The 23,612-nt window shown below is 38.4% G+C and overlaps 2 protein-coding genes across 4 annotated transcripts in view; both read right to left on the bottom strand.

The window, feature by feature from the left end:
* The window catches only part of LOC127453903 (myelin basic protein-like), a 19,912-nt gene extending 17,385 nt beyond the window's left edge, over positions 1 to 2,527 (bottom strand). The window contains exon 1 of the mRNA XM_051720668.1: positions 2,264 to 2,527. Within this exon, the coding sequence (XP_051576628.1) occupies positions 2,264 to 2,380 (117 nt within the window). The 5' untranslated portion in view covers positions 2,381 to 2,527. The remainder of the gene's footprint in view (positions 1 to 2,263) is intronic.
* LOC127453902 (myelin basic protein-like) lies at positions 2,444 to 23,612 on the bottom strand. 3 transcript variants are annotated; one of them, XM_051720664.1, is made up of 4 exons: positions 23,400 to 23,612; positions 20,806 to 20,854; positions 12,994 to 13,060; positions 2,444 to 2,742 (listed from the first exon to the last, which is right to left on the bottom strand). In XM_051720664.1, the coding sequence occupies exons 1-4, from the start codon at positions 23,420 to 23,422 to the stop codon at positions 2,444 to 2,446; spliced, it is 438 nt and encodes a 145-aa protein (XP_051576624.1). In that variant the 5' UTR covers positions 23,423 to 23,612. The 3 variants fall into 3 exon arrangements, with proteins under 3 accessions (XP_051576624.1, XP_051576626.1, XP_051576627.1); XM_051720666.1 differs by having other exon boundaries at positions 23,405 to 23,610; XM_051720667.1 differs by lacking the exon at positions 20,806 to 20,854 and having other exon boundaries at positions 23,405 to 23,611.

The raw sequence follows: 23,612 nt of genomic DNA, 5'->3' as shown, positions 1-23,612 counted from the left end.
GACTGTGAATCAGAATTGACGCAAACGATTATCAAATCAAATTGATGTGTAATTTAACAGTTGCGCAAGCTTATTTTAGGTTAAGAATGTGTTCGGTCTGAATAGCCACTTGCTCGACACAAGAGCAATATCTAGCGGAGATATTTCTCAGAGGAAAACTAGAAAAAGGTAGATTCACTATAGGAATTCCCATTAATTTTCCAGGCATGAAAAAACACAATTTTAAAATTCCATGACCATGTGAACCCTGCGCACAAGTATCAGCTATCAGAGACTATTTAAGAGCAGAAAATTTCATACTTAATTCATGAAATAGCCCATTTTAGTCCTTTAACTTTTGTACTTTAACCCTAAACTGAATATTGACATGAATATTAGGACCATACAGCATGTGCTTAGTGCATTTCAAAGCTTTCCCTCTTGGTACAGTTTTGTTGTTACTGTTGAACGTATAACAAAAACTTCATAATCTTGACAATATAGCATTTCTACTGTCAACAGCATAACATAAAAACATACACGTTTACTAAATTTGTACTAAGCCTTATTCTGAGCATCATAAAGAAAGAGGTTACAGCTAAATAAACAAAAAAATAAAGCCAGGGTTCATTTTGTTACATAGATTTTAATCAAGCAGACTTAAGATGAAAAAAGCTCAGCTAAGGATCAGGTTAAGGGACAGACTGAGGGTTGACAGGATATGTAGGTTATCACAAACTCATATTGTTGCAAAATGTTACAAAAGGGCAACAATCAACAGTAAATACTAGAGACATTAACACTTATAGTTCACATTGTTACGTGTGCGTGTGTGTGTGTGTGTGTGCGTGTGTGAGTGAGTGAGTGAGAGGTTAACCTGAGGCATGTTTGAGAAAGAAGCAGCATGTAGCTCTGAGACCAACACACATTTGATCAAAACTACAACATAGCTGGTGCTGGAAAGATGACAAAATCTCACCATCTCTAAAGAACAAATATAAAAGTCTTGATTTCATCTTCTCCACCTGCAAATTCTTGTCCACACAAAATGTATATTGAAATTTTTTAATGTCAGACACTGTGTGCAGGTCAGTAGTTTTGCAACATTTTAACTATTATATGTCGCTTTAAAAAATATGAATAAACAAAAATACATAATTTAGAAGTTATTTGGCTATTTCATTTTGTATTTCCACACAAGCCCCAAAAAAAAAAAAAAAAAAAAAAAAAAACTGCCTTTTCATTGACATGCCCATGCAAGGAGTGACTCAAATGCAATTTCCTAATTTCCCAGAGTTTCCCAAATTTGGTTTTTGTCACATAACTGCTTAATGTTCTAAAATAAAGCCTCTTTATCTCTCTCCTTTTTTATCTTAATAAGTTAAGGCTCTGGAAATTGCATAATTAGAGAAGTAATGTACATACAATGATGACAACCCTTAAGGATAATTTCCAAAACTATGCAAATTCAGTTAAGGAACCAAGATGATCGGTAACAGCCTCCATCTGTACCATGAAAAACCCTGAGGACTCAACCTTTCATTATAATAACAATAGATTCTAACATAGGAAAAGTTGGAATCTATAGTTTACTGTCAAAATCTGAACATCTCCCTCTTTTAACATCCTTGATCACACTTGGGGTGTTAAAAAAAATGCCACTGCCAACAACACAACGTGAGTGTGCTTACTCCGTACAATGAAGACAGACTGTACCAACTCTATGGAGAAAAATAACATCTTGGGTTTTGAAATCTCTATATAATTCGGATACACAAAGTTGATCATAGATAATATGGGAAGGCCATTGATGTGTCAAATTTCATCTTCACACATAAACGTCCTCGCTGAGACATGGTACCACTCAACTGTACCACATACATCAAGTACCGTACAACATTTCAAAGTCTCATTTACAGTCAGTGAAAAAGTGGTAAAAATACTAGATTTTACAGGCATTTAAAATACTCATACATTTTATAAAAGTAATTTTGTTTATAAACATAATTCTCACAATATCTGTACGTTGAATCCCTGAACCACAGTAAAATCCCTTGATAAACCAAAATGCAGCTTTATCTATTTAATAACTTTACTGGACATTAATTCTAATAACAATGTTGAAAAGACAAAAGTAAAGAATAATAGAACGTATAAATCATAATCACACGACCACTGCTGATAAACAAACAAATACTCCAGAAATAAAGCACAATAGAGCAGTAGTACAGACTCGTGGAGCGGTCTGAATGATATTGTCAAATGAAGCCCACTCAATCCTCACCTTTCCCTTCCTCTTCTTTTCTCCTCCAAAGAACTTTCCGATCTGATCCATAACGGTCGGGTTCTTCTTGCTGCGGCCCAGTCTGAATGTGGACTGCGAGGAGCTTGCGGATGCCATACTAAGCGTTTTCTTTGTTCTCAAGAGGAATCGGAGCGAGGGAAGAGTAAGAGAGGAGGAATTCTACTCGGGGTCCTGTTCAGCACACTCGGAACCGCACTCTGAGCCTGCTCCTCCGTGCTCCTGGATGGTCTGCAGCTCGTCGGACTCCGAGGGGCGGTCTTTGAAGGTGTTGTCCTCGCGACCTGGGGCATCTCGAGAGAAGAGGCGGACCAAGTGTGGGCGGGGCCCAGAGGCATTCGGGTCATCCGGGCTCGGCTGCGTCCAGCTGCTGTGATGTACTTCAGTGTTCATGGAGTCAGTCACCACTGCACTCTTGCTGGAGCAACCATTGTTCTGGTTCATGTCTGCCTCGCCCAGTCCTGCACACAAACGCTTGAGTTATCGCTGCACTTACAGTAACATCATTGTCACCACCACCATCCCCCTGCTGTCAACAAGATCTGCACACATTCTCTCACAAACCTCTGCATACATTATCAATGCTCTTTGAGAAAGAATGATCCAAATTCACCATAATAAACATTAAAAAGTACCAGGAAACTTTCAGTGTTAGTAAATTAACAGGTGAGTGGGTTCAGTTTCCATTATGTTAACAGGCAGGGTCCAAAATTGACAATAGACAAATGAGAGTAAAACTTGATTTCTTGCCAGTTGGCAGTTAACTTTATAAGAAACTGCAACATAATTCATGGTTAAAAACAAATTGTAATGTTGATGTTTGAGGTCGACCGAATTTGGATTTTTCTGATACCAATAACTAAAGCTCTGTTCACACATGCAGCGACTTGCCCCTGTACTGTAAAGCCCAAAGTATACTTCGGTCAGGCGCAACAGGACACATTGCGCAAATCTCATCATCACCAGAGTGCTCGAGCACTGAATGCACGCAAGACCAATTTTTCTAACTGTGCGTCTTTGAATGTGCATGCACCTGGAATTATTTGCACTACTTAGTGGGTCCACAAGGTGGCAACACTTACATTTTGAGCTGTTGCTGTCATGAAGAAGCACTAGAAGATGTAATTGCCGCTAAACATCAGGATATAAAGGTAAAAACAACAACAGTGGATGTGCAAGTCAAGAGCATGTGTGTGAGGAGGTCTGGAGATACCTGAATTTGTATAACTGGAGTCTGAAGGAATATAAAGACATCTTTATGGGTCTAAACTACTGAAGAGAAATAGTCCAGCATCTCACAGCAGTCGCAGCATGCATGAGCTAACTGCCTGTGTATGCACGCACTGTTATATGGAGTAGACTTTGACAGGCTCACATTCGATTGTACGCAGACGCTGAGTGTTCACGTCAAAATGAATGTATGCCGAAGGCTTGAAGGCGCTAGTGGCCATATCTAATGCTTTCGCTCTAATGTTATTAACCTGGCCATATCCAATTTGACAAGGAATTAGTTTTCTTGTCCCAAAAAAAATTTACATTCTGCAAAGGATTTTACGTGCTTTGAAATTAACTGCAGTAGTGCAGTAAAAACCTTGTTGTTTTGTCACTAGATGTCGCTGCATGTGGGAACGGTGCTTAAGGTGAAGAAAGTCGTTAACCAATTTATCTGCCGATAGTTTTTAGAATCGATATATTGAATATGTAAAAAAAAAAAAAAAAAAAAAAATCTTAGTCTTTCCTGTGACAGGGCGGTGTGGGATTGCAAATTTAAGTGTCACTATAAGATCAGGTGGTCTACTGTCTTTCATATAACATCACAAGAAAACTAAAGTGATGTGCATTGTATTGGGCTTTCAAGGTATTTGGTATTGTGATTCTGTGAGATTATCTCCCAATGGCCATATCCTGTTTGTCTGCTTGACCGAGAGTGTATGTGAATGACAACATGTTTCTTATGCTAACTAAGTCTATCCCCTTTTTGCCTGTGATGGTTCTTGATGGCTCAGTCCCATTCTTTGACTGGTAGCTATTGTTTTTGATTCAATCATTTTCTGAGTATCGTAAATGCAGTGCCTAGGTGTGAACCCCTCAAGCACCTTGGTGGATACTATTTATCTAGATTAGGCATGCTGGAGATGACAAGGCTTCAAGCCATTTGGTGATACTTATCCAGATTTTCTCACCTCTGTTTCACCCGTGTAAGGCCAATATGAATACGGACTGCCCACTGAATGCCTAAAAAATACAATGTATGCCTCCCTAAGTAAGACTCGATGACTGCAGTGCAAGACAGCACGTTCTGACGTTCTGATGCTCCTGATCTTCTACAATAAAGAATCCTGCTGAAGTTTAATACGAGTCTCCTGGTCTTCTCTGAGAGTTTCCAACAGCGATCCAGATACAGAGGCTAAAGAGTCAAAACGGAATTAAGTCCTAGATGCAGTTTATTGTGCAACCAAATTCCCAATAATAACCGTAAAAAAAGATTTGGTGCATAATGTGGGATTTTTAACTATAAACAAGTCAGAAATACACCTGAGACAACAAACAGACTCTCAAAATGAATAAAAATGTTTTATAAACACTATAATGCAACCAGTTCCATATACTTACATTTTTGTTTTGCATGCCATCGCTTCAATTAAGAAAATGTTGATGATTATCTAATCAAGATAACAAAATATGGTAATAAATATGGTGAATACTGACCATAATGACGGATATAGACACATTAAATCCCCACGAAGTGTCAGTGATTGCTTATATTTCTAAAACTATACAGTTTACTATCACTGATAGTTTTTCCCTATCAGCAAACTATCATTGTGGATTTTTGCCGATAACAGATAGTTCTAAAAAGCAACTATCAGTGCTGATTAATCGGTAAAACTGATCAATCGGCCAACCTCTAGTTGACAGTCTGACACTTGCTGATATAATGCTGCCTTCTGGTCCTGTCAGAATTATCCTAATTCCCATTTCTGAAATGTTAATTGCGAGTATGTCACGTTCAAGTGCTTTGTTGTTGGAAAGAACAGGAAACATGGACAACATCAGGTTCATTCTTGCATATTTCTAGGGGAACTCTTATTTTGACGTAACAATGACAATAATGGAATTTTGGTCAAATACATGCTATATTCTCAGTGTAAAAATGTACAATAATCATTGCCGATATACATAAGTGTGTATGACCAAAATGGCAAGTGCTAACTATTAGCTGTATTTCAAAAAAGGAATCAAACCTAACATTCACTACAGAAAATGTACTCTCCTCTGCCATGTTGAACGTTTGCCTTTCAGTCCAACTCGGAGACTCGGGCATCAAAATGATCTTCGTTCATGTGAAACTTCCGAGAAGTAAACTCGTACATCAAAAGTTTATCTAGGATGCCTAGTTTATGTAGTATTTAATATTTAACATATCAATTCACCTATCAATGGCTGGAATTCTGGACCCTGTTTAACAGCTCTAAAGATTGATCAGTTTCAGAGTGGAGCTTCCTTAGGAGGTCGTCAGGTCTGAAAGCAGTGTAGTGACACAAAGCCACAACTGTACTGCACAACACAAGAGAATCTGCATTCTAGTGTCTCTGACAGAGACTCTTTGTCCTACCACACAGTTATTGTAGAAGAACAAAGGAAACAGTGTGACTGTAATAATTTCCCCAGGCTGGAGTTTGCGAAGTGACACTCATCTAATATGTGAACTCCATCATGTAAGGTGTGGCTGCTCCAAACGACTCTAATGTCAGGTATCTCTATTGTACTGACACTCTTATTGCCATGATGTTTCCCTTTTGGGGTACAGGAATTGTTCATTTAGATCAAGTAAAAACCAAAATATACTGAGCCCAGGAACTTCAAGTCTTTATAATATTCTGGTCTCTAGATATGGCTCAAGTCTATAGGATTTGTTTGCCTGCTTAAACGTCTGCCTGGTGAAAGTTGCACAATAAAAATAACAGTACACCTCTCCTGAAATTATTTAAGTATCATTGATGTCCATAAAGACTGAATTATACTTCTACGTCAAACCTATGCCGTAGCCTGTGTTCATTGAAGTATGTGAACATTTGTATTTTTTTTCTCCCCTTTTCTCCCCAATTTGGAATGCCCAATTCCCAATGCGCTCTAAGTCCTCGTGGTGGCGTAGTGACTCGCCTCAATCCGGGTGGTGGAGGACGAATCTCAGTTGCCTCCGCATCCGAGACTGTCAATCCGTGCACCTTATCATGTGGCTTTTGAGCGCTATTCTCCACAGCATCCATGCACAACTTACCACGCGCCCCACTGAGAGCGAGAACCACATTATAGTGACCACGAGGAGGTTACCCCATGTGACTCCACCCTCCCTAGCAACCGGGCCAATTTGGTTGCTTAGGAGACCTGGCCAGAGTCACTCAGCACGCCCTGGATTCGAACTCGTGACCCCAGGGGTGGTAGTCAGTGTCAATACTCGCTGAGCTACCCAGGTCCCAAGTATGTGAACATGTTGAAATTTAGGTACGTGTTATTTATTTGCTACCTCAGATATATTTGTTTTTTTTATCATCCTGGGACATCCTCGTTACAGAGCAGACCAATCACAGCTGTTGCGGTCTGTGTAGATGTGACGCGAAGTTACATTTTTGGAGAGGTGCACGTCAGGCTACACAGTAAATGGCCTACCACCATGTTTACACTGAAGGCGAGCAGCATCAATGCATTGCGTCAAAAGCAAATCGCTCCCATTTCTAATCAATGATGATGTTTACACTGGATGCAACTGTCACGTTGCATCATGTTGCGCCAACAGTTTGGGGACACTCCGTTGTACACTGCACATGTACAGCTGATTGTCCGTGAATGCTCTTTTTAGAACGTTTGTTACTATGTATTTAGTGTAGAAGGCCTCGAGCCGTTGCAGTGTAGATATGGTGTATGGCATAGGTGCAACGCATTAGTATAAATCAGGTTTGACAGTGCGGGACAAGTTACACACTGAATTCTTAGGGTTAGGTGTTTGTTCATGTCCCCAACCTACAGCAAACAACACAAATGAATGAAACAGGGTCAAATTTGTTCTTTGAAGTGCCTTTTGCCTGACAGTAAGCAGTTCTGTCTACTGATCTCTCAAATGTATGTCATATCCATGTGTACGATAGATGAGATCTTTGAGACAATGCTAAGCTGCCCAGCAGAAGCCCTCCAGCTCAAACAGAGACACACAGTATGCAGCAGTGGGACTGAGGCACGGAAAGCATGTCTCTGAGAGGAGATGGAGGCATGCGGTCTCCCACTCCTGTATGAAACACTCTGTATGGTGGCATTCATGAGGGTTCGTGGGCCCCCACAGGCCCTGAAGACAGTCAGTTGTCTGTTTCACTGTCCTCACCAGCCATTCCTTCAACATGGCTCACTCCTCTAATGCAGCTGAGGCAGAGTGCTCACTCTGTGCTATACACAACTGCAATAACTAGAGAAATAAGCTATAATAAGTCAAGTCATAGTCTCGAATTTACTGATTACATATACACGCTGGTCTGGCAGCGGAAAAAATTGACTTTGCGCCACTTCATTACCATAAATTACACCCACCAACAGACAGCGCAAACACTGCCACCCAAGCCCACTTGCACTTTGTTCTGGCACGAACATTGTGCTTAGAATTAGCTCTCTCACAAAAATTGGATAAAACTTAGTGTACGGGTGTAGCGCTGTCTTTTGCGTGCTTACAAAAATAGAGCCCTAAGTGTCTTTGAAGTCAATCCATAATTGACTGCAGTGGTGCAGGTAGATGCAGTGTCCTTTGTTCTCTGGCTGTTGTCAGCTTTAGTTTGCAGTAACTGAATGTCTATGTGTTCCATTTAAGAGATTGAAGTGATGCCGGCATAGGTTGCGGTTGGTAGCAGTTTATTCTTTGAAACGCTGTGAAGAACATCCTAAAGACCATCTCCTCTATAGTGCTACTAGATCTTAGTACTTCTTTTGACACCACAGACCAGCAGTAATGCCACAGTCGAAATCACTGAGATCAAATTTTTTTCCCCATTCTGATGGTTGATGTGAACATTAACTGAAGCTCCTGACCCGTATCTGCATTATTTTATGCACTGCATTGCTGCCACATGATTGGCTGATTAGATAATCGCATGGATGATTGTTGGTGCCAGACGGGCTGGTTTGAGTATTTCTGTAACTGCTGATCTCCTGGGATTTTCACACACAACAGAATTTACTCCGAATGGTGCCAAAAACAAAAAAACATCCAGTGAGCGGCAGTTCTGCGGACGGAAGGTGAGAGAGAGAGATCAACAGAGAATGGCCAGACTGGTTCGAACTGACAAAGTCTACGGTAACTCGGATAACTGCTCTGTACAATTGTGGTGTGAAGAATATCATCTCAGAATGCTATTCTTACATGCACACATACATGCATACATACAGTAACAGCTGTATGTGCATGTGTGTCTGCAGCTTCTTTTGTACAAAAGATTCCATGTTTGTGTGTCTATGTGTGATTAAGCAGATGTGTTGTGTGTACAGTCAGATGAAGTGTATGTTTGAGGTTGCTGGAGCTAACACCAGCTGGTACAGAGAGACTGATTGCTGCAGGCCACTGCGTTTATATTCAAAAGCTCATATTGTTCAGTACGCTGGTATGTCACTGCTGCACTGTCGTCATTGTTCTGCCTCACACTCAAACACTCAGCTCACTCGCTCTCTCTCCATGGAATGATTTTATTAAGGCTAATACAGTCAAAATGTGCTTTTAAATTATTTATTTTTTGCATTGTGGGTGGGTAGCTAGCGGGTGAACATTAAATAGTTTTAGGAACTTGTGCTTGTGACATGTTACTTTAAACAGCATTATTGTTTATATTATTATGCAGTTTTAATGAGATCATTTTAAAATGGACAACATGGAATATTTGTACTTTTAAACAATACATTTGTCACACTGCATGACTATTGAAGTGAAGTGCACAAAAGCAGTTGTCATTAGTGCAGAAGATTAGAAGGCCATTGAGCAGCTTAACGTAACATGGAGATTTCAAGATAAATCAGGACACATGTGGATCACACACAATGATCTACACACCTACAGAACCCTTACGAAGTATATGAGTGCTCTGAACACCTCAGCTCTTTGAAGACCAACCTGCTTTTTACTAGGGTTGGGAACTGAGAACTGGTTCTTGTTCATAACCGGTTCTTTAAAAAATACAAAATAAAAAAATAAATAAAATTCTGTATAATTTTCATGACATTCGGTTAGGTTATGAATGAGCTGGGTCTTTTTAATCTACAGTGTGAAAGACAGTACGACCAGTGTAGTCCTGATTTCAGAACTAATGACTCTAATGAAGAGATTCTTTTGAATCTATAGTGTGAAACATGCAGCAAAACTAGATTGATCGAATCTAGCTCTTATGAGCCGATTTTTTTTTATTTATTTATTTTTAATCAAAAACACAGCTCAACCAGCATAGTCCGATTCCCAAATGAATTACTATTTTGAGCCCGTTCTTTTGAATCTACGACACCGTTTCCACCTGATATTACAATGCGTCTTGGGTGATCCTTTCACATGTGGTCAGGTGAGACACATTGCTGGTCACTTTAATGCATCTCCTGTGACTACTTGTGTTCAGAGTTGGATGGGAGGGTCTCTGTTTCATAACGACATACATCAATCACTATGTCAGTGTGTTACTGCATGATATTAAAGCGCAACAAAATCAGAAAAGACAATGAAAGCACAAAATAAACATGCGCTGTTTCTCCCAGATGCAGTTGAAATTTAATCTAAGCACAAACGCAACATGTCAAGCAGAATTATCTGTTATTTTAGTGGATTACCTGTATTAAAGGAGCTTCAGGTGTTCATGTTTGCCATCTGTGTTTATATCAGACACACGAAAGTAGATCCGTGAAGCTCTCGTAATTGTGTATGTATCCGCTTTTAAATATTTTTTTTAGATCAGACGGTTATTTTCTTTTAAAGCCACTCATTAACAGAAATCTTTAAACTCTTGTTTTAGCCTAGCAGTTGATTGACAGGTGAGGGGCGGTGCTTCACTGCTGCCGGGACGCATACAGGACGGATTAGCGTTTACACCTCAAATGCGATGTGGTCACATGCGTTTTTGACCACAATCCTATGTGGTTTCTGTGATCTGATCACAAAGCACTTTAGACCCCGTTTAGACCTGTATTTAGGGCTGACCACATGTGATTAGATCACCCAAAACACATATTAATACCAGGTGGAAACGGGGTCTACAGCTCAAAACACACAGTGTGACCAGTGTAATCTGATTCCCCAAAAAATTACTCTTATGAGCTAGTTCTTTTTAGTTAATCAAAAACACTCATACATCAGTTACTGAATTAATGTTACTTATTTGGAATTTATGACTTCGTCATGTCCAGCTTGACATGAAATAAGAACTGTTCTTGTGTTGTGTAATGTTATATTTAAAGCTGAAGTATGTAATTTCTGCGACACTAGCGCCACGAAACGGAATATTAAAAATAAACAATGCTTTCCGAATACACACTCGTCTGCCGTTGTTCAAACAGTCAGATAGTCCCGCCTCCAACTCACACCATTAGCTGAGTAACACTGTTGGGGGGGGTCTAAGCAGGTCACTCAAAACAAACACAGGAATTTTTATTGTGATAGTGTTTTCAGTTTTCCAGAAAATTAACTTTGTAAATTTTAATGGCTTACTTATATAACTATAAGAAATTATTTTCACTCTGAAAAAGTTACATTCTTCAGCTTTAAGGCTTGTTTGATTCAATCAGGCAGGGTTGTGTTTCCCAAAAGCATCATAAGTCCAAGTAGATTGTAGAAACCATAGGCGCCAATGGTCTCTATGTTCAACTTAGGCTATGATGCTTTTGGGAAACACAACCCTGTGCAGCTACTGACTGGCTGTTCATATAACAATCTGTAGTCAAAGATACATACGTTTTGTTGTAATAAGTGGAATTTTATAAAAGAATAAATAAATGAAATATAAAATATTTTGTTTGTTTAGAATTTTTATTTTATTTTAACATCTTTTGTGCGTACGAACACTTTAAGGATGAAATCTACGTGAAGTTTTATACATGAGGCATCTGGGTAGGGTTGCACCAGCTGTGTGTAAGGTCTCACGTAAGTTAGGACGTAAAGTTCACACTAAGGGCTTAGTAACTTCTAGTTAGTTTGTAACTAAGTCAGTGCTTAATTTGGTTGCACCACCTCTTCTTAAGGCAAGACTTACTAGTAGGTTGTAAGCTCTCCATAAAGTGATGCGTAGTCGCACATTTACCTGTATTGATCCAATAAACAGCCTTGAAATTTGTACACAGAAGTATTAAAAAGCCGTGAACTTCAATTTGATCTTGTTATGGTTGACGTTCAAACCTTGTTTACTCACGTAACTGTCAGCTGTAATAAATATCCCCATTGAAATACGATATGTAATAAAACACGATTTAATTAATGGTATATTTAGCCTATGTAAGTAACAATATTCAATAACTGTATCTAAAACGAATAAGGGACAATATATAAATAATTACTTAATATGATATATTAAAATGAATAAATGTCTATATTGAAACTTGACACCGCACACAGGAAAGTACACTGTTAGATCGGGTTCATGCTAAAGAGGTACGTTTTTTACATAATGTTTTCTCCCGTAAATGTAAACGAGTATAGATGCCAACCTCATCATATACATGTCGAAAGGACTGGAGCCTGTCACGCAAAACATGAGCTCATTGATGTCATAAAATATCAGTCTGCTTTTTTATTCTAACTGTTACTCCTGGTCGGAGGCTTCCGTAAATATTTAGTTTATACGTAGGGTTACATTCTACCTAAGTTTAATGGTGCAATGCTCAAATATTTAGTAGTGCATTAATTGTGACTTAGTGTCCATTTACTCCACAACTAGGCTAAGTTGTAATGTACGTAAAGCTGGTGCAACCGGCCCCTGGTGAACAAGGACTAGCCCCACATTTGAATATGCCTACTTCTCTACTAAACAGTATGCCAAAAATAGCATCTCACATGAGTAGTATGTCCGAATCCTCAGTATTCATAAAACAGTAGGTGAAAAACTATAGATACTGCATCTGCTGAGATTCTGAGGTGTGCAATTTATGGACACTTTACTATCCCATAATAATCAGATTCAAAATGTTTAATAATTTTTTTTTTTTTTTTTAAATAGCAGAGAACCATGAATCAGCTTATTACACCTCCAAGTGCTGTAAATACCAAGAAAGTTGTTCCATGTTGTTAAATTATACTTGTTGAACAAAATCAGAGTAGATTATTTTTGCGGTTGTTGTTGTTGTTGTTACTACGTCATACATTCAAGTCACGGGACATTGCCTACATTCCCAAATGAAGTATGTCTGGGAATGTATTTATACTAATCTGCATACCTGAAAAACATAGTGTATCAAATCCAGTACATAATCTGACAGGATGTGAATTTGGATGCAGTTTATGCCTTAATGAGCTCATCTTGACTCAGCCGCTCCTTTTCAGCTGGTCTACTAGAGTGAGCTTACTGTTATTAAGGAACCGCCTGAAGATCTCAAGAAGTTGGACAATATGGTTGTTGCATGATGGTGGGTGAACCAGTAGTCACAGAATAATGAATGCACAATCATAAATTAAGCAAGTGAATAAACAAATCACATGAAAATGTTCTTACCAAACACCTCATCTTGAGATTCTGCAGGAGAGTCCGCCATGATGTGTTCAGATCCTGTTGAAGACCCCTTCAAAATACAGACAAAAGAACAATGAGCAAGAGAATTAGATTTTCTAGCTAAACAATATTATTTAAAAAAGGGAAAAAAATTTAATTGCATTGGAAGAAATTTTTCCGAATTCAAGTTGCTTTCAATTCATTTTTGCCAGACAACAGAATTTTGAAGTGACCCTGGATGAGTAGTGATGTGTATGTTACAAACTTCATTCACATCTTACTGGGCAGTCTAGAGGTAACCCTTTAATTTAGCAGCATCTTCTTATGCCTTGACCAGCTATTGCTCTTTTGCTGTGATTCTCCACCCACTACTATTGCCAAGAACTGAGCAAGTATTCCATGCCCAAATTTGGACATTTGAAATGCAAAAAAAATGAAAAACTGAAAATGCTAAATTTCAGTCCCATTAAGCCTTGTCATAAGCCCTTTGTGACGAGGAGGAGGGCATGACTGGGCCGTTAGGATGCACGCCCGGTGCTGAGTTACCCAATCAGCGGGAGAGAGATTAAGGATTTCTCCCGCTGACTGGGCAACTCAGCGCTGGGCGTGCATCCTCACGGCCCGGCAACACCCTCCTCCTCGTCACAGCCTTATTTACAAATGTCATTACCACCTGATCTGATCACAAATGGTCAGCCGAGACAGACTGCCATTCCACCTCAAATTAAAGCTGAAGTGTGTAACTTTTTCGGTGTTATAATACTTTCTCCTGTCCTAGTTCAATATGCAGAGACAAGTAAGCCAAGGTTAATTTTCTTGAAGTGTACATACTGTGTCTCTGAGGTGCTATAACAATTTGTTTTGAATGCCCCGTCCGTCAACAACAACAACAACATTGACTCAACCAATGACGTGAGTTGGGGGTGGGACTAACTGTTTGTTCGACCAAAATCAGACAGGGAGTGTTTTCAGAAAACTGATTGAAAACAATGTTTATTTTTGCAATTCCTTTCGGTGGCGCATAAATTACACAGTTCAGCTTTAATATAGCGCTTTAATATAGCAATAAATGTCTCCTGTGACCACTTGTCATGTTGAGATTTTCTAGGCTAAGGCTCTGATTTCATTACTACATACCTGACATTACATCTGTGCATTTCTAAATGGTTCTCAAAGTGTTTTTTAAGCTTTTGTTCTCTTTTCTTTATTTTTAGTAAGCATACTGTATGTTTAATACAAACTCTTAAGTCAAGGCACAAGCAGAATATTCGGTTAATGGGTTAGTTCTCCCAAAAATGAAAATCCTCTCACGATTTACTTTTAAGCCATCCCAGATATGTATGACTTTCCATCTTCAGCTGAACCGAAATTAAGATTTTTATAAGCACATTTCAGCTCTTTTTGTCCTACGATGCAAGTGTATCAGTGCCATTAGGCTGCTGGCTGTTTGATGGTCCAAAAGGCATATTTAGGCAGCATAGAAGTAATTCACAAGACTCCAGTCGATCAGTTAATGTCTTTTGAGCAAATCGATAGGTTTGTGTAAAAAATAAATTGATAATTAAAACTTTATTAACTTTGAACAAAATCACTTCCTGCCAGCAGTCAACACATCATGTTGCTGGTGTGTTCATGCGAGAAGTCGGAAGCGCATTTTGTATACAATAGAGGAACGAATGTCATGCGAGAATTAGTTCATTTCAAACAGAAATACAGCGCTGGGCGGAAGCAACGATTTAAAGTTAAAAACGTTTTAATTATCAATTTAGTTTTTACACAAACCTATCAGTTTGCTCAGAAGACATTAATTGATTGACTGGAGTCTTGTGAATTACTTTTATGCTGCCTAAATATGCCTTTTGGACCATCAAACAGCCAGCAGCCTAATGGCACCTGTTTACTTGCATGGTATGGACATAAAGAGCTGAAATGTGATAATAAAAATCTTAATTTCGGTTCTGCTAAAGAAGGAAAGTCATACATATCTGGGATGGCTTAAAGATAAGAGAATTTTCATTTTTGGGTAAACTTTTCCTTTAAGAGCTAATGATTAATCATTGCAGTAATTGCTGGTTAGGAAGTATAACGCCTGTTAGCAGGCAGCCCTACTGTAATGGAAACAGGTAAGGAGGCCAGATGAGGCTCGGTAGTCGCTAGCTAGCAGCTAGCTATCTGGCTAATTTAATATCGTTGTGTACCGAACAAGACAACACTGACAATGCAATACAGATATCGACTGAACACAACAACAACTCCGACACCAACTCCATTGCTGTTTATTTATGTACTATTTAGTTAAATGTTTTTACATGATTCACAACGCTGTCACCGGCTGTGTCTCGTTTGGAAGGCTGCGTCCTCCGGAGGTCGCATTTCTCGGCTGCATACGTCATCGAGGCTGTCTCGTTTCATAAAAACGAGTAGGACACTTCGAATGCAGCCTTCGAATGCAACCTTCTTTCATGGGAATTCGGAGGATGCATGAGGTTTATCCTTAGTGGGCACTCACAACCCACAATTCTTTGCTTCAACGGAAATGTCAAAAAAATTTAAAAATAAATGATGCCTATTTGCCTGTAAATATGATGTTCAAACGCAATGAATGTTAATTCCCAAGTTGAAGTACCTCAGTAGATGGGTGCAGAGTGTATGTATAATTATATTCATATATAATTAAAATAAAGTATTAGACTAAAAGTACAACTGTAAAATCTATTTTCTTTTCTCTTTACATCATTATAACTCTCCTAAAATGTACCTCATATATTCCCTTCCAGAGGGACTTTGTTCCCTTCTCAAAGCGCTCGCGCTTGTTAAAGAGTGGCGTGCTGTCATCGCAACCATGTTACATTCCGTTTCCGTTTGTCCTATGAAGGCTGTCTCGTTTAAACAAGATTTGTTTAAAGGAGGACGCTTGGTATACTGCAGTCTTCAAAGGACACATCCTACCTAGCACACAGCCTGTGAAACAAACACAGCCACAGGTAAGAATGTGATTCTTACTCTTATGATGTTTTTTTGGCGGTTGGAAATCCAGCTTTTGGTTAATTACCGCCACCTACTGAGCTGGACTGTGGAGCGTCACAAGAATGTCTTTCAGTGGAGTCAATTGTCAGCTGAAGATGAAATTGGCGATTATGTGTGTGGTCACACACACCTTTTGTAGGATTAAATCCTAAACTGAATATACTTTAAAGGTAGGTCACTCTCTGGAGTTTACTTGTAAACAAACAAGTTACGTTTAATTCATTCTTGAGGTCTAACAAACATGTGGAAAGGGATAATTTTTTTGTCCATATCACCCAGCCCTAGCTATGGCTGTTCAATCAGTCACTTTTCAGGACATCAGCGGCAGGTCATCACTCTCCACATGGCTTTTTAACTGTTTGGCGAAGTTGTTTACTTGCTATAATGCTTGGATATAATTAGCACATTTACTGTTAATACAGCATAAACCAGCATAAACACTTGTTGGGAGGGTGGAACCTTTGTAATGTGTCTGCCCGGAGTCATTACACTGACACACAAACCACAACAGCGCTTCCCTGTCAGTGATAAAATGATGGAGAATGGACCTCTTTAACGCTATTAATTGATGTATAAAACAAGCCTAGATTGGACTTGTGATAGAAATCAAGTACTTTCAGCGCATTTTAATTACCACTGAAGCACGCCAAGTCTTAACTTTCACTCTGCTTTTCCCGTGGAGTTCAAAGCGGTGCTGAACACTGGTGTTGATGCTCTGACGCAAATCATGAACGCAGCTTCAGGATTGCAGTAGGAAAGCAGATAGCCGCAGTCTACTGGCAGATCAATTTATGGAGGATGAGAGTTTAAGAGATTTAATGCCCATTGCAATGAATACTAAACCTATAGGAACTAAAGCCATCTTTACACAGCAAAGGTGACACAGAAGCTGCATCTCAAGTGGCAATTAGGTGTATTTTCACAGAGCAGGAATAAATGCTTTTACATAGAAATTGCAAATGCACAAATAATGTTATGAGATGAATATTTTTAATGTAAAATTATGAATATAGAAATATGAAATGAATGAAAATATGAATGAAACTATGGGGACTAGTTCTTTCAATAAGTCAACCAACAAATTAGACTTTGGGAAATGTTTAATGTTACTTTAATTGGTGCTATTTTAGTGCATTGTCTTTATATTGTTGAAGGCTTTGTTTGGAAAATTCTAATAAAGCATAATATTATTACATATTCTTTTGTTGTCTTTCCTAAGATGGAAATAAATGCATTTTGACAGGAAAATAAGTATACTGTATATAGTGTCAAATTTAGTCATTTTCAAAATCTGCGATTAATCATGATTAACTACAAGAAAACATGCAATGAATTGCAACTGAATTTTTTAATCGACAGACAGCCCTAGTTTTTTATGTTTCGTTTTTTCCGGTGAAGTTACTGTAACATGTTTACTAATATTCATGACTTCTGAGTATTTTATAACATTGCTGCAGTTTTGAGGTTCCATAAGTGTTTCTTATTTCTTTTACCCCAGTCACAGAAATGCATTAGTTGTTGTCACTTTCAATTGCCTTTTTAGCAGTTAGTCTGTTTAAACAGAGTTGACTATTTAAATTTGCCTCTTAAAGCACCTATAGGTAGATCTCCATGAATGTATGCTCTTCTCAAGTTGTTTATAATGTTTATAATTTTATAGCACAGTAATGTACATATTATGATTCATGATGATTTATTAGATAGTTTGGCCTTAACCTATGACACGCACCTTTTTCTGCCATCCTGAAGCATGGGCTGAAGTGCATTTACATGGTGCAAAACAACAAAATTTCATGAGACGTTTGAACGTGCAACATTTTTTACAAAAGAGTGTCTTTTTATGAACTGGCGGAACGATTCGTTCAAAACTCTGACACTCATACTTTCAAATTCTTCAACTGGACGGTTGTTTTCTTTTTCTTTTAAAGCTGTATCTAGACAGCAAAGTTTAAAACTGATCACACATTAGGCGAATAGATGGCCCTTTCCTATTGTCCAAGATGCATCAGAACACTACAAAAATGATCTCCTCACATGTCCATGTGCAACTCTAAAGCTGGTTTCAGTGATCGGATCAGAAAACGTTTGGTTTAAACTTGTATTTTGAGCTGTCCACTTGTGATTAGTTCACCCAAGACATTTGTTAATAATAGGTTGAATGGCGCTATAGTGTCTCTCCCTGCCTTTTGATGACTGCCTGGACCAGAGTATCTACTTCAGCTGTGGTTGTGTATTATTTTACTGTGACACTGGTGATCATGTGGAATTTGGGATATACTGATTAGGGCAAGCAGTACAGTATGACTCATCTCAATAAGTGAACTGGATTTCTTCTAACATCATTCTCCATCCTGACTTATCAGCTCATGGAGGGGGAGAAGCTAACCCACACGAACAGGGCACACTTGCACATGCCATCTCAGGGAGTCGCTTTAGACAACAACAGGGTGGCACATAGCTTCTGGCAGAACGGGTTCTGGCGTAACACTCTTGTTTCAGAGAAACACTCTTATTTGATTTCAGTTTGAGGTTGGCAGCTCCTACTCTCTACATTTTATAGGTGCTTCTCACTTGCCTGCATGGACATTCCCCCAACAGTATGTTATCAACTGTGCAAATGGTTGTGCTTCGATGCATTTTTGAAACACTTTTCTGCCTGTTAGCCTCCACAGGACATGTACCAGCATGAATATCCAGAGAAGCATTTATGCTTTCTCACTAAAACACAAGTGTCAGAGAGCACACTTTGCATCCAGGAAGGTGACTGCTTTGACTTTGAACATGTTTGCAATTATCTGTTCCAACATGTTGAAATTACTTTTTTAATGGAATGTACTTACTTTACCCAGGATGATGGTTAAATAACTGTTACAACTTAATGCAGGAAAATATTTTTTAATGTTTAAGCCCTTGATTCTACTTTGCCTTTTAACATTTAGCTCTTCATCGTTTCCATATTTTAACTGAGGTATTTGCAATAAAACCATAGTAACCACAGGTAAAAGTAAAACCATGCATGGCTCCTCATGACCATGGTTAGATGTACAGTAACTATGGTTTCATAAAACAAACTACTTTTTCATAACAAAAACTGTAGCCTAAACACATTTAGAAACTACACATACAAAATATAAAATAATTAAAACTGCCATAGTTCTAATAATAAATGACATTCCTCCCTCCCATGATATATAAAACTATATTAGTATAATACTTAGTATTAATATATAGGGTTTGGGAGTAACAGAATACATGTAACGGGATTACGTATTTAAAATACAAAGTATAAATAACTGTATTCCACTACAGTTTCAGTTTAAATCATTGGTAATTAGAATACAGTTACATTCAAAAAGTATTTTGATTACTGAAGAGATTACTTTGCATTTTATTGTCATTTATTTCATTTAATATGTAGTCCTTTCAGATGGAAAACATTTATACATATAAATTATGTGATCCAAAGTGCATTTGAACAGCGGTGAAACACTTTCTTATGATGTGTTACATTCATACGGGCAGACAGAGAAGTAAGTTTGAAGTAAGTTTGGAGCAGAAGAAATAGAAATAAACCTTGTGTAAATTGTCATGTGAACATTTAGCTTTATGCTGAGCTAAAATGCCATTAGCATTTTACATGCACCTGTTATCAGGCACGATCGTATTTTTTATCAGGAAAATCCACGTTAGATCTTTTCTCTCTCTATCTCTAGTAAGAACTTTGATATTAGGGCAAAAATCTTATTCTTGAGAAGACATTTTGTATTGTTTTTCTGTAAAATATCTAAAAAATTATTAAAGGATACATTTGATTTATCTTGTTTTAGAAACAATACTGCATAAAATATTTTTGTTTTTCAAAAAATGTATTTTTAACATGTGTATTTTGTCTTACTGTACTGGCAGAGTTTTTATAGTCAAAACACGTGAAAAAATCTACCAGTGCTGAGGAAGTAATCCAAAGTATTTAGAATACATTACTGACCTTGAGTAATCTAACGGAATACGTTACAAATTACATTTTACAGCATGTATTCTGTAATCTGTAGTGGAATACATTTTAAAAGTAACCCTCCCAACACTGATGATATACCACATTTCTGCCCATATACAATAGTAAATTCATGGTACATTTTTATAAGAGTTGCGATGCATGGATTGAAAAGACTTACAACATATGTCTGTTCATGGCGCAGTTTTCTCTGTTTTCCTCGTTAGTGCTGTTTAGAATGGTGGGGCTGTTTAATATAATTTTATACTAGTTTAATCACAGACAAATTTGGGGTTTTCAAAGAGGTTTTCAACAAATAATTCAGTGCTAAATTTGCTGTTTATGATGATCTGCGCTGCACGGTTGAGAATTTGAGACCGGTCCACGAGTAAATGCACCTGCTCTGCGCTCCCGCTGCTCTGTCTATTGAGCCGTGCTGACAATTGATCCAGGTAGCACATAATGCTGTTTCATTTGGCTTTTGGAGCATTTGCCGTTTATATATTTCTCATACCCAACAAAAAACAACAGTGCATCAGAGAGATTCAGCCAATCTTGTAGTCACATCAGTGCAACATCTTACAAAATGTTGTCGCACTGGCAGGAAAAATGGTCGCAAAATGCGCCCATATAGACCCAGTCTGGAGCCCTGCAAGGCACCCAGTTTAATCTTTGAGCAACATTGACTATGACTCTCCAGACAAACTAATATATATATATATAGGAAACAACTATAATAATTTGGCCTATTTTATCATGAAAGTTGGTTCAAAAAAACATTGTAAAACATAGCCTACCTTGGAAACAGAGAGTGGCTCACGTTTTCCAAGGTGCTGCCCCATGTTCCTAAGACAGAATGGAGAAAAAAGAGGCAAAAAAGTATATAACCAAACATATATAGCTTAGAATTATAGTTAAGTGTGTGGTAGTCAACATTGCTCCGCAGACGACACACACAGACAAAGACTGCGTCTGCTGGGTTGTGTCTAGAAGGTAACCCCCCAGTTATCTTAAGTGTTGTAAGAGCCGCATTGAATGTTCACATACTGTGTTTTTTGTGTTTATTTAGAGTCCTACAGAAACCCTACACCTACCACTACCCCTAAACCTACCCTTAACCCTACCACTAAATCTAAACCTAACCTTAATAACAGCGAATAAGACTCTCGCGAGACTGCCAGGGGCCGCGCAGCTGTGCTGATGACGAAATTTGCATCCTGTGTGTGGAGCGATCCACAACACGGACAACCAAAGTATACTTTGGCCTTTAGAGATGTTCTTGATATGGCTGACTGCAGCACTGTTACTCTGTTCTCAGTTTCTGAACTCTGAAGCTCTTCAAAATGATCTTGTGGCTTCTATCACAAGTCTCATTAATGTTTGCCTAGAAAAGGTCATTCCTCCAAGCTCTCTGCACAGTGTCTGGGTGATTTGATGTAGCGTCCAATTGTAGATGGTTGAACCAACAGTGCCCTCTGGGACATACACACACTTGGTTATTATTCCATTTGCAATTTTCATATTTCATTTCCCCAGCTGTATTCAAAGTTCAATGACAGTAATGATCCCTGAAGTATCTTTATCTTATGTTTATGAAAGGAATAAAGATTCAAAAGGCAGTTTAAATATTAAATAATTCATTACTAAATCATTCTAGTAAGTTAATAAAGGCAAGAAAAAAAGGATAGTTCTTCAAAAAAGTTGAGTTAGTGAATCAAGTAGTCCACAGTCTAGTCCATTTTGCCCATTATGAAAATTATGAATGGCCAGGCCAACAGGCCTCATGCAGTTTAGGGATGGGACAGGGAGTGGCATCTCTTACTTTTAGCCAATGGGATGTCAATCCAACTTTCTGTTGATGGAGAATCTTCCATTATTATGGAAAAACTCTTTGGGAAAATCTGTCATCTGACATTTGGAAATATGATTTATGAAAAGTTAATGATTTAAATGTAGAAGCTCACTAGTTTTGTAAAAGTGAATAACATGATTTTTTTTTTGTTTTTTTTTACAAAAATTGGTGTGTTTTCATGGAACATTACAAAACAAATTGATACATTGTTGATTTATTTCATTATTTATTCATTTTTATCATAAAGCAATGATAAAGTGAGGGATCTGATGCACTTTTCTCAAATAAATGACATGCTTTTTTCCCTTGTGATTTACCCGTCAATAACTGCTTGGCAATATCTATTATTTATTTACACCGATCAGCCACAACATTAAAACCACCTGCCTAATATTGTGTAGGTCCCCCTCGTTACGACAAAACAGCGCCAACCCACATCTCAGAATAGCATTCTGAGATGATATTCTTCTCACCACAATTGTACAGAATTGAATCTGAGTTACCATAGACTTTGTTAGTTCGAATCAGTCTGGCCATTCTCTGTTGACCTCTCTCGTAAATATGACCAGGACACTGTCTTGACAGGTTTCGTGAGAATCACCCAAATACAGGATTAGTGTTTTCGATAACATTATATCCATAGTACTATAGCTCAGTTTAGTTTGTTGCTGCCACCCTAAATATGATTATGTTATATAAGTAACGCGCCGTTTCCTACACATCCTTTCCGCTTGATAAAAATACAGTTCGACTGACATGACGCCCACATTAGTTTTCCACCTGATACAGACGCACAATCGCAAAAATCCACCGTTCACATTCCCCTAAAACTTAATATTATCATTTCTCGATTACGTATATTTGAGGTTCTGATACTATTGTTCAAGGGTGGAAAAACATGAAGCACTCGATGAAAGAAAATTATTCCAAATTCCTTCATCTCAGAAACTCTCCTTCTCGTTTGTTATCTGTAATTTGTTCACTTTTCAGCCACGAACTATCATTACCAAAAAGATTAGTGCCAACAAAACTTTAAAAACACAAACGCATGAACACCCCCAGACGGTCAGTTCTGCACACGCTCAACTGACTGACTGTAGTATATGCAAATGAGCTCGTGACGTCGCTGATATGTTTCCAGCCATAAATCGGGGCCTTTGGCGACTTGGAAAAACTAACAGTCCACAATCGTTTGACGAAGATTAAAACGCATCGATCTACCTGTCTGACGCGGCACTGAAAATGTCTGTGTTATTTAGAATCAGTGGCAGAAAATGTCATGGCTAACATGTGTTTAACGCGTCCGCCCATCACATCTAGAAGAAGTTGCAAGGTGGACGCAAAATGCAGTCAAATCATGGCAGGTTATGTTTGTTCAGTCATGACGGAAACAAAAGCACTGTCCACCATCAGCAAAGCTAGCACTGACAAAGTAAGCACAAACACACACATACACACACAGAGAGAAATCATATCTTGAGAAAATGCGATGGACTGTAGCATACAAGGCGTCGTGATTTGACGAGCTCACACACGTACCGTACCTGTCTGCCCAAATACATCCACTGTGCGGTCTGTAGATGTCCGGTCTCACGGCTCTTTTCAGTAGTACATCAGACAGTCGACATCGGCGTGAACGCGAAGAGTTTTAATGCTTTTGTTTTTCTGTTTCTGCTGCATGTGGTTTAGATGGATGATCAAGTCATGTACTTCCTGCTTTTAGGTAGTGGAAATGTGTTTCTGTGGGGTGGG

This window comes from Myxocyprinus asiaticus, chromosome 16 (assembly GCF_019703515.2).
Source record: "Myxocyprinus asiaticus isolate MX2 ecotype Aquarium Trade chromosome 16, UBuf_Myxa_2, whole genome shotgun sequence".
Taxonomy (NCBI): domain Eukaryota; kingdom Metazoa; phylum Chordata; class Actinopteri; order Cypriniformes; family Catostomidae; genus Myxocyprinus; species Myxocyprinus asiaticus.
Note: the sequence above shows the minus strand (reverse complement) of the source record. Positions and strands in the feature narration are given on the sequence as shown.